The sequence below is a fragment of the Aquarana catesbeiana genome, linkage group LG11 (genome assembly GCF_042186555.1).
Source record: "Aquarana catesbeiana isolate 2022-GZ linkage group LG11, ASM4218655v1, whole genome shotgun sequence".
Classification (NCBI taxonomy): Eukaryota; Metazoa; Chordata; class Amphibia; order Anura; family Ranidae; genus Aquarana; species Aquarana catesbeiana.
The window spans coordinates 152,768,730-152,780,932 of record NC_133334.1 but is presented as its reverse complement, the minus strand read 5'-3'; the positions used below and the strand labels follow the sequence as shown (position 1 = coordinate 152,780,932).

The 12,203-nt window shown below is 39.9% G+C and overlaps 1 protein-coding gene across 6 annotated transcripts in view; it reads left to right on the top strand.

Annotated features, from left to right (window-relative positions):
- Positions 1-12,203, top strand: part of RPGRIP1L (RPGRIP1 like) — a 460,569-nt gene that overhangs the window by 34,372 nt on the left and 413,994 nt on the right. For all 6 annotated transcript variants that reach the window (XR_012236568.1, XM_073605011.1, XM_073605007.1 and 3 more), the window contains exons 5-6: positions 4,870-4,975; positions 8,278-8,421. Coding sequence is in view for 5 of the 6 variants with exons in the window: in XM_073605011.1 (XP_073461112.1) it covers positions 4,870-4,975; positions 8,278-8,421 (250 nt within the window). In the remaining variant the exon portion in view is untranslated. The remainder of the gene's footprint in view (positions 1-4,869; positions 4,976-8,277; positions 8,422-12,203) is intronic.

The window sequence follows — 12,203 nt, the reverse complement described above, 5'->3', positions numbered from 1 at the left end:
TTACAAATTTTCAGTTTCTGTGAAGGGTTGGTTGAGGGCATACCAGTCTTTTGGGGATAATCCAGGTAAAGATATTAAGTCTAGAAATTCCTCAATCAATTCAGAAGTGGGCTGTGGGGTGCCCTCGTCTTGCCATTTCTTTAGGATTTAATAATTTCTCCCCATTTTAGGGTTGAAAAAGGTGAGTTGGTTCCTGTTTAGCTGGTTTCTCTTTAATCTGTTGGGCAAGCAGTTTACCAGCTTTATTGCCATGGTGATAGTGGTTTGCTTTCCAGGATTTCACCTGATTATGGCGTTTGGTTCAGTAGGAGTGATCTAAGAGAGTCTTGCCCGGTTGAGTTGCTCTAGTATGTGGGGTGCAGGATTTTGTTTATGGGACTGTTTTAGATTTTTTATAGATGTCAGTATGTCATTCAGCCGATGTGACCTATGCTTTCTTGCTACAGAGCTTTGCTTCATTTATATGCCTCTGATGAAGGCCTTGTGTGAATTCCACAGTGTAAAGGAGTTGCCGGTAGACAGAGCATTGAGGTCAAAAAATGATTTTAAAGATTGTTGTATATTTTGTGTACATTATGGAAGAGACCTCAGCAAAACGTCGTTCTGCCACCTGTTTGCTCTTGTCTTCAGTTTTCCCCCTCCCACCGTGATTGACACAGGGGCATGATCTGACCATGTGATATTACTAATTTCAGATGAGAACATTTTGTAAAAGAAATGTATCAGACAGAAATAAGTCTATACGCGTAGAAAAAAGGTGTAGTCTTTTTAGTTCCCTTAAAGTATGTTATACAGCACAGTGCTTGTGCTGTGTCATTTGGCTCCCTGTAACACCTAAAATAGCTGGCGGATCCTGCCTGGCTATGCCTTCCCCTCTGCAAACTGACCACGGTTTATCATGAAAGATGCGGCGCTAAGGACAAATATAGTGAATATGATACAATAACCAAAATATTAGTGCAAATTGAAAATTACATAATACAATGTCCCAAAACTAATGGGATAGATAGATAGAATCCAAGGCAAAACAAAGAGTCCGTGATAAATCAAGAAAGAGTGCAAAAAGGGGCCATAGCAGAGATGAGGGTGCAGTGGAGAGAATCTTCCGTAGTTCCTCACACCCGAGGTGAAATATCAAATATGCTCACCAGATCCCGTTGACCGCCATTACAGCGGTCAAAGACAGCACAGGGAATTTCGGGGCTCCCCACAACCTCAGCTCAATATTCCCGAAGAGCGACAGATGGTATCTCAGGATTCAAGAAGAGAAAGGAAAACCATCGCATAATATAGTCTGCACAGTCGTTTTATTAAAAGAATTGCACTTACAAATTCTCGTGGTAAAAACAGCATGTCACGTACGGCTGACAATCTGCGCCTCCGTCTGCTGCCTCCGCCTTCCTGGTTCGTGTAAGCCCTACACAGAGTACGGACGTGGTGACGTCATAGGCTCCTCCCTACGCGTTTCGTCACTAGCGGACGTCGTCTGGGGATTGGCCAAGCTCGAGCGTCACCGCGTGTGGGCATTAAATACACTATGGGCGCCATCTTAACTACTGGTAAGGTAATTTTGGCATTCAGTGCCCATGCTCCAAGCAGTACATTGGTCGAACCAAACGTGAGTTACATGTGCGACTATCGGAGCATATTGCCAATATTAAACGGGGTTACCCAAAACACAACCTATCTAGGCATTATGCCAAATATCATGATAAGAAACCGGATGGGACCCTTTTTATGGCAATTGATAAATTAAATCCACACTGGAGAGGGACTAATAAAGTCAGATCATTATCTAGGCTTGAGACCAGGTGGATCTTCCATATGAGATCTTTTGTACCACATGGGTTAAACGTTGACTGGGACATTAATTGTTTTTTAAACAACTCATGATTATTTTAAATAAAAACATTGTTTTTACTGTTTTATTTCTATGAGATTAGTTTCTCATATTGTCAATGCGGCCTCTTTTATATATCTAGTATTTGATGTATTGAGGTTTTGGATTATAGTATGTATTACAATTTATATGTTTCTTCTAATGTTTTATCTAGCCTCCTGTCTGCTGCACCCCTTCTGAGTTTTGCTACTGCCATTTGAGAATTTATTTTTCTCTTTTTAATTTGTCTTTCCTCTGTTATTCTTTTTGGCCACAAGATGGCGTTTTTCTTTCGTTTTTCCTTAAGTGTTTCCTCCGCTTCCCTAATTACTATTGGCCGGCATATAACACGGCCTGGCCGTTCCTTAATGCCAAAATTACCTTACCAGTAGTTAAGATGGCGCCCATAGTGTATTTAATGCCCACACGCGGTGACGCTCGAGCTTGGCCAATCCCCAGACGACGTCCGCTAGTGACGAAACGCGTAGGGAGGAGCCTATGACGTCACCACGTCCGTACTCTGTGTAGGGCTTACACGAACCAGGAAGGCGGAGGCAGCAGACGGAGGCGCAGATTGTCAGCCGTACGTGACATGCTGTTTTTACCACGAGAATTTGTAAGTGCAATTCTTTTAATAAAACGACTGTGCAGACTATATTATGCGATGGTTTTCCTTTCTCTTCTTGAATCCTGAGATACCATCTGTCGCTCTTCGGGAATATTGAGCTGAGGTTGTGGGGAGCCCCGAAATTCCCTGTGCTGTCTTTGACCGCTGTAATGGCGGTCAACGGGATCTGGTGAGCATATTTGATATTTCACCTCGGGTGTGAGGAACTACGGAAGATTCTCTCCACTGCACCCTCATCTCTGCTATGGCCCCTTTTTGCACTCTTTCTTGATTTATCACGGACTCTTTGTTTTGCCTTGGATTCTATCTATCTATCCCATTAGTTTTGGGACATTGTATTATGTAATTTTCAATTTGCACTAATATTTTGGTTATTGTATCATATTCACTATATTTGTCCTTAGCGCCGCATCTTTTTTGTATTATTATTTATGGTGGGATTTGGAGACTAGATCTTGATGCAGGCTGCTTAGTTTTCATCACATTGTATTTTTGGTTCACCTTAAGCGCAGCTTTTATTTTTGTTTTTGTTAGCACGGTTTATCATGACTGACACCGTGGTCAGTTTACGTGATTCTGTCATCCGCAGACCTGCTATCTGTCTCCTGTGTCTCCTCTGTCCTCCTCCCCCCTCACCTCCCTGCCTGCCTGCTCGCACCAGCGCCCCCCCCGGGATCTCTGTGCAGGCCAGTAAAGTTCCACCTCCCCAAATTAGGTCATCCAAAAAAAAAAAAAAAAAATCCATAGAAATTCATGCGTCCGGCTCCATGCTCCTGTGCGCCCCTAATGGACCTGCCGCCACTGGTCTACACTAAGCTACAATTTAGATTTTTGGCAACCCCTGCAGCAAAAAATTTCATTTTTAATAAGATACTCCGAATAGGAAATAACGTCTAAAAGGGATGCAGACCCTGCAATTTTCTTCATTAGAGCCCTGATTCTGCAGCAGCTGGTGGATAATTATGAAACCACTCCCATTAGACTTAAAAAAAAAAAAGTGGAGTTATGCTTTTAAGGATAACTTTAATTGACCGCCTACTGCTATGTATACGGATACCTGCAGGTACGACATTACGCACTTTCTATAACCCCTACTTTACAATTTTCTAAACCAACCTTATTTGAAAGAATGATAGTTGAGGGCCCTTCTTGGAAGGGATTAATAATGGATATTCACAAATATCTGAATGAATAACCCATCCAGACTTTGGGGAAACGTACCTATATCTTAAGTGGGCGGAAGTTCTGGGGAGAAACTCACATTAGAATACTGGCAAGTTGTCTGGTCCTAGGCGGTGAAGAGCTTTATTTGCACACTTTTACAGAGAAAGTTCATACAATATATTGTATTTTTGGTATTTCACCCCAGAACTCCTTCACACTATTCATCCTGAAGTCAACGATCACTGATTTCATCCATATCCCTCATTCACATTTGTTGGCACTGCCCGCAAATTTAACCTATTGGAAATCCGTTCATCAATTACTGTAAATCTTATTCGAGTCCACATTCCCTTTCATTACTAAACTATTTTAGTTGGGCCTGCCACCTACAAACTTGTCAAAACAGCAAAAAAAAAAAAAAAAAAACTCCAGAGGCGCATCCTTACTGCTGCAAGCTGTTTAATTGCACTTAACTGGAAAAAAGAAAGATTCCCCCTTCCCTGGCTGCACTTTACAGAAGAATTAGGGATGTGGAACTCATGGAAATGCTGACAGCTCAGCTACATGACACTATAGACAGGCACAACAAAGTTTGGGAACTGTGGCATCTGGATGATGGTCTATCTTAATGGCTCGGTTGACTTACTTCCGATTGTAAGGTCTAAGGTTATAATGTGCTCTGTTGCAAGCCTGTGGTGCGGTGCCCATCAGATTTCCTCCCCATTTTGTTTACTTTCCCTCTCTTGAATGTTTCTATTATTCTTCTTCTTTATGCTTTTTCTCCCCCCACCCTTTCCTATCCCTTTCAAGCTCATTTTGCTTGGTATACATAGTTGTACCTAATGTTATATGTTTTACAATGTCTATATGGAAGGCTTTTCCTGAAGTATGTTATTAACCTGCTTTAACTGACATGTTAACGCTACTGCCAGCAGCCTTTCTTACTACAGTACTGGGTTTTTTGTATATGCTCCTAAATTCTATTTGACTATGAAAGAATGTGAGCTTTTGGTATTTTGACCTGTGTTTATCTCTCTCAAGCCTTGTCGCTAATGTACTATGCATGTGGTTTCATGCTATTATATTGACAAAAGTTCAATAAAATTGTTATTTATATAAAAAAAAAAAAAAAAAATTAGATCAGATCAGGATATGATTGTCTTTATTGTCTTTTATGTTGTGCCTCATTTAATTACAGGAATGCAAATTCAGAACCCTGAAGTCACTTCCAGATCTACTCAAGCAGCTCTTCCTCGCTATGGTCACAGTTTGCTTGAAGAAGCCCGAGCAGAGACAAAAAACCTGTATGTAATTTTAGCATTCCTGAATAGAATACTTCTTATATGAAGGGAAGGATACAATATTTGCTTTAAACCTATAAACCTTGAGGGCCAGTTCATACCACATGCAGTCCAGTGAGTTTTTTGTTCTGCATCAAAAGCGCGTGGAAAGTAGATTATATGGTTTCCAATGGCATAGTTCACACCAGTGATTGCAGTTCCAGAAAAAAATGTAGAATATGCTGCATTTTCCCTGCACTGGACTGCACATGTATGTATGTGATCCTGCACAGAAGGGCCACCCTGTAGCAGTAAATCTGCTATAGTGGGTTCAGGAAGTCGTTAAATAGATTTTTGCTTGCTTCAGAACTGCATCAGAATAGTTGAAATGCGAAGCAACTGTGAGCTATATTCACTAAACATTGCATGGAATATTTGGATCCCGTGACGCAATTGATCCAAATATCACATTGAAAAAGTGAAACGCACTGTAAATACAGCATAAACTGATATTAAAATCAATTCACACACAAAAATAAATTAATACATACATTAGTTAAATTGTGATCTAGCCAAGTGCTATTTAACAAATGTATGAAAGTAATAGAGCTGGTTTTAGCCACCTGCTGTCCACTCACAGTAAATATACTGCAAGTGTACGACAGGTGAAGGGTTTCTTCCAGGTTTACAAACGCACAACTCTGTGTACAGAGAACAGCTATTTGGCTTTTTCTTCTTCTTGAAAAGCAGGGAGAATAAACAGCCAGATCAGTAAGTAAAAGCAGCACACATTACACTTGTTAGGCACACAGTTAACCCATTGATTCACCCTTGATGTTAACCCCTTCCCAACCACTGCCTTTAGTACAGTGTATAATATTCAGTTTTAGGGTCAATTAATTGAATTAATTCAATGAGGCTTACGTTCTATTGCTCATTAGCCATGCAAAACACTTACTACTGTCAGTGCAGATGGAAGCAAATCCAACCTCACTCTATATGCTTGGAGTGTCAATGAAAACTCACACAAGTCTGGGAAGAACAAGGGTACTCCAATGCAATATCAGGTTGATTTACTAATACCGGAGAGTGCAAAACCTGGTGCAACTCTGCATAGAAACAAGTTTCCAGGTTTTTTTTTTGGTTTTTTTGTCAAAGCTTAAAAGATTAGTTCACCTTTGGGAACATGTTACATGTTCCACCCATTTTTAGGGTATAACATGTTCCCATTGCTACAGCCGCTCCCCGCTGCTCTCTCCCTGTGACAGCAGTATGGGGAGAAGTACCCTTTACTAGCTGTCACTTTTTGAAAACACGTTTTCACAAATGACACGTTTGAAAACCATGTCATTCATTCACAGAGCTCTGTGTATAAATGAACTAACATCCTTTGCGGCTGTCGGCTTGTAGTTCTCAATGAACTACCACAGTACTGTTGAGCACTGGAGTAGTTAATTGAGTCTTCCTGTCAGTGTAAAAACTGTATGGCCATACAATGTATGGGGCAGACAGCTCACACTGTCTGGTCTGCAGGAGACCTGCATGGCATCATGCCAAGCTCCTATAAAAAAAAAAAAAAAAAGGTAAATGCACATTTTTTTTTTTCTCTTTAACCACTTCCCACCCACTAACGTCATATGACGTCCTGGGCTTTGGGCGGGTATATCTGAATGATGCCTGTAGTTACAGACATCATTCAGATATTGCCGGTTTCAGCCGGCGAATCTCTACACCATAGGAATGATCATAGCGGCCGTTCCGCCACTTGATCGTTCCTATGGGAGGCGAGAGGGGACGTCCCCCCCCCCCCCCCCCTCCCGCCGCCCGCCGGCGCTTGCTCCGACTCACCGTTACGATCGGTGAGGCGGAGAGCGGATCCGCCGGCGCCGGATGTTAATCATAGAGATTTCCGGCGGACCAGATGGTCGCTGGAGTCTCTATGATCATCGGAGGCTGGGCGCGATGTTATGACGTCACACCCGGCCTCTCCATTCAAAAAAACGGCGCCGCTTCGGCTGGGAAGCGGTGATCGTTTTATTTTTATTTTTTATTTCAGGCTTCCCAGCCTAGTGGTGAGATATGGGGTCTTATTGACCCCATATCTCACTATTAAGAGGACCTGTCATGTTATATTCCTATTACAAGGGATTTTTACATTCCTTGTAATAGGAATAAAAGTGATCAAAAAAGTTTTTTTTTTCAAAAAAGTGTCAAAAAAAAAAAAAAATATATAATTATCAATAAAAAAAAATAATTTTAAAGCGCCGCTGTCCCCGTGTGCTCACACGCAGAAGCGAACGCATACGTAAGTCCCGCCCACATATGAAAACCGTGTTCAAACCATACATGTGAGGTATCGCCACGAACGGAGCGAGAGCAATCATTTTGTCACTAGACCTCCTCTGTAACTCAAAACATGTAACCAGTAAAAAAATGTCAAGTGTCGCCTATGGGGATTTTTAAGTACCGAACATTGGCGCCATTCTACGAGCGTGTGCAATTTTGAAGCGTGACATGTTAGGTATCTATTTACTCGGCGTAACTTCATCTTTCACAATGTGCAAAAACATTGGGCTAACTTTACCGTTTTGTTTTTTTTTTAAACACAAAACAGTTTTTTTCCCCAAAAAAACGCGTTCGGAAAATTCCTGCGCAAATACCGTGTGAGATAAAAAGTTGTAACAACCGCAATTGTATTCTCTAGGGTTTTTGCTAAAAAAACATATATAGTGTTTGGGGGTTCTATGTAGTTTTCTAGCAAAAAAATTATGATTTTTACAGGAGGAGAGAAATGTCAGAATTGGCCTGGTAAGGAAGTGGTTAAATTCTTTTATTTATCAATTTTTCATAGAAAATACATTACATAACATTACATTTCTTTCAAATTCAACAAATAAGTGTAGTGCTCCTTGAGTTTGCATACCACAGACCCTTTAAAATACCCCTTAGTATACAGACGACTCCCGAATTCTCTCCAACCAGACACAGGAGAAAAAAAAAAAAAAAAACGCAACACACGCGCGCACACACACACACACACACACACACACACACACTCTTTATCAAACCCTGAGAACCAATGTTTATCTGCAAAAAAATGGGCATTTATTATTATTTTTAAAAAGTGAACTTTTTCTTAAATTGGACAAGCTGAAGTTAGAAGCTGATTGGCTACCATGCACAGTGTCACCAGACTTTGCCTTCTACAGTGTTAGTAAATCAACTTCACTGAATCCCTAATGAGATTTTAACCCATGACCCTAGTATGATAAGACAAGGAATTGTATTCACTGTACTACATGATAATGTCATCTTCTATTTTATAGTGAAAATGTGATAGAGTCACAGCGGAGTCACATTGATGAGTTGGTGCATACTACAGAGATTCTCAAGGATGAGCTGCGGAGAAAGGAGAAGGAGCATGAGGAAACCTTCCTCCAGCTTAGAGAGCAACAAACCACAGGCCAAAGGTATGGTATTAACATATCCTTAAACATAAAAGTTTGTCTGAAAACTTTTTGCATGCAGAAAGCCACAGGGGTGGAAAGATATACCTACACTACTGTATAAAAAGTGTTACAATAGGGTAGGACTGATTCTCTGTATAGCAGCATTGCAGTATCCCCACTGTGTTATTGTCTTATGTAATAAAGCTAACAAAGCTTGATCTAGGCACACACCCAGACACAAGTATTTGGCCGGGTTCACACCTATTGGAATTGGATGTGAGTTTCCCCGCAATGACAGGAGTATGTGAGCTGCTCTCTATGGAGCCGATTCACACATCTCCGTGGCGGCTGCGGAGCAGCTGGCACAGGAGTCCTGGCATCCTTGGCTCCGTTTCAGGGCCAAATTCAGGCAAAAATTTGACCTTGATTCGTCCCTGAAACAGAGTACAGGGACTCACTGGACCCCCTGCTGCGAGCCTCATCCATCGGAGATGTGAACCCAGCCTTAAAGAGAGTTTGCCAGGATAGCTGTTCTCTTTCCCAGTCAATTCTACCAACATCACTGGAGGCCCGAACTGTTGCTTCTTCTGAAGCATTCTCTTGTACAGAAGCTTACTTCCGTAGCATCATGTGCTGCAAAGTCTTTTCCCATGAACTACCATTGCTTCTGAGCATCAGGCAGCGCATACTCAGTTACCAGTTGGGAGCAGGTAACAGCCATCTTTTTAGTTTATTTTTAAATGAAACTGGTAAAATGAGTAATAACCTGTTGCAAGTGTAGCAGTGCAGTTAGTAGGAAGCACAGGGGACCTATCATTGTTCTGTGCACAGTCATCTGAAATAATAGTTTGTTTTTCCCATAAAGATGCATTGCTATAGTAGGAAAGGAATCTTTGAAAAAAACACCTATTCTACTTCAGTTTATTTGTAGTAGGGTTTTATATGTTATGTATAGAGAAGTTTGAAATTGTGAATACAAAATGCAATGCATTGTCATAATTGTTCAATTAAACATTCATGCCCACCTGCTTCATTATTATTCATAACATTGCTCATACATTATTAAAACAAGATTTTTTTTTTCTTTTCCTGGATCTGACCTTCTCAGCTAGTACATGCAATGGAGTATTGGCCATGCAAGGACAAGTTGAAATTACTGCTTAGGTATCTGACTAATAAAGTGAATCTTATACTTTTTTTTTTCCCTCTGAAAAGGTTTTTGTACTTAGTATTATAACTTTAAATTTGTGTCATGTATCATCTACATACCGCTTTCTTATACTGATACAGTGTCCATGCATCAATGAAATCAGTCTATTACACATCTTTTCTGCATCTGCCTATGGCAGTTTAAAATACTGAAAGAAATATACATTCCTATTTTGTTACTACTTTATTCTGTTGATAAAGGCACTGAGCAAAAAATAAGATTTAAAACTAGATTTTTAACAAATGCATTTGCAAAGACAAAAGATAAAACCGAACAAACCTATTTGCCGTTCATAGAGTGATATAACGTATTTTGAACTATTGGCAGTGCTTGAAATTTTTTAGTGGAAATCAAGTGCACATGAAAAAAAAAAAAAATAATTTCATTTTGTAGACCAGTTCAAAGTGGAACAAAATAAATTTATTGTTAGAAAAAATATATTTTGATCAATGTATCCCACATGCCTAAACTTTGTAATTGGCCAATGAGAATTGGCAACAACATGCCAGTTAGTTATCCAGGCTGCTAGTGCTTTGATGTAGGACCAAGTTTCTTTTTTATTCCTGATGTTTTGTCACCCTTTACAGGAACATTGCACTGAGTTTCTTGCATGTGTTCTACATAATGCATCATTAGTAAAGAATCCCAAGTTACAAGTAGCACGTGTATCTTTTCAGTCTTTGATCCAAAATTAATATTTAAATAGAAAACTTATAAAAAAAAAATCCCTTTTTTTTTGGGGGGGGGGGGGGGGGAGGAATGTAAAAAAGAGTTGCAAGAAAAGGAAATAATAGCTAAGAGAAGAGTATATTAATTCATATGCTGTGCAAGTCATAAAATTGCTTTAAACATATTTTATAGGTTCCTAGTAAAAAACATTTATAGAACACTACCCAGCATTTAAACTTTTTAACTTCTTGTGCCAGATTTTCCTTATTGAGAATAGGCCTAAAACAGATTTACTTGAGAATACTAAAAGGATTACAAGAAAACAAGAACATCTGCCCAATTAAAGATATAGTTTATGCCCAAATGTCAGATGTGTAAAGGTGACCATAGACAATAGATGGTGGTCAGATGTTTGCAAACAGTGGGTTTGTGAAGGGTTCTCTTTTTACCCATGTCATGGTTTATATAGATCCGTTCTGTAATGTTGAAGATGTTTTACTACTCATCCAAGGTATTGAAGAAACTGCTCTGATGAGTAGAAAATTAGCTAAAACATTACAGAATAAGTTCAATTAAGTTTGACTAGGGGAGAGTTGTGGGTTTGCGGTGAATCCAGGGTAGTTCGAGGTACCGGTGAATTTATGGTGAAATTTACCAGTATAAATCCATAATGCCCTGCCTAAACTTTTAACTGTGCTTGGGGGGGGGGGGGGTTAGAAAGGGTAGTATTGGGGACTTTGTTAAGTGCCAGCCCCCTCATTATAAAAGAGTGTGTTCCAAGCAGCCATTTATCAATGTGGGGTTCATTTACTAAAACTGGAGAGTGCAAAATCTGGTGCAGTTGTACATGGTAGCCAATCGGCTTCTAATGTCAGCTTTTTCAGTTAAGCGTTGACAAAAAAAACCTGGAAGCTGATTGGTTTCTATGCAGAGCTGCGCCAGATTTTGCATGCTTCAGTTTTAGTAAATCCACCCGTGTGTTGGAGCTGTGTAGGAAAGCACTGGCAGTCTGTTTAGGGAGAGTTAATTGCTATGTGGTGCTATACTGCGCTGTATTGCATTCAATTATGTGGATTGCAATGTGGTCGACTACATCATTTTACGAACCCTACAAGCCCATCAGTCTATTTTAGGACTACTTTTTTGTGTGTCTCAGTAACAACTGTAGCTGCTGTTAAGCTGCTGTAATAACTGTGGCTGCTGTTTCACATGTGTCCATATTTATATATTTTTATTTTCTGCTAGGTTAAAAAAATAGGTTTAGGTTTAATGTGTTTTTTGTTTTGTTTTTTGAGGTTGTATAATGTTTGTTTTATAAAGTAGTGTGCACCAAAGCAACACATACTTATCCCCTCTATTGCCATAGCTCTCTTAGGCAAAAAAAAATATCTTCGGGCAGAACTAAAATGAAATACAGAGGTTTTACTTGTAGAGGTAGAAGGGGTTGTGCAGGTTCTGCAGGAAAAATGGTAGCCGGGCCACACTACAAACTGAGCATATCTGCATTTATATTTCATTATGGTCATGCTATACTGTAGGGATGGGCCGAACACCCCCCGGTTCCAGAACATGCGAAAAGGCAAAAAATGTATGCAAACCCTATTAAGTCTATGTGACATGAACATGAAAAATCAAAAGTGCTAATTTTAAAGGCTTACAAGTTATTGCCATAAAAAGTGTATGGGGCCCCGGGTACTGCCCCAGGGGACATGTATCAATGTAAAAAAAAGTTTTTAAAACGAACTTTTTTTCAGTAGCAGTTATTTTAATAATGCTTAAAGTGAAACAATATAAATTAAATATTCCTTTAAATACCATGCTTGGGCGGGTTCCCTTAGTCTGCCTTTTAAAGTGGCGCATCTGTCTGATGTGTCTTATAGAGCCACAGCAATATTACATTTTTAAAGGAAAAAATGTCTTTTAA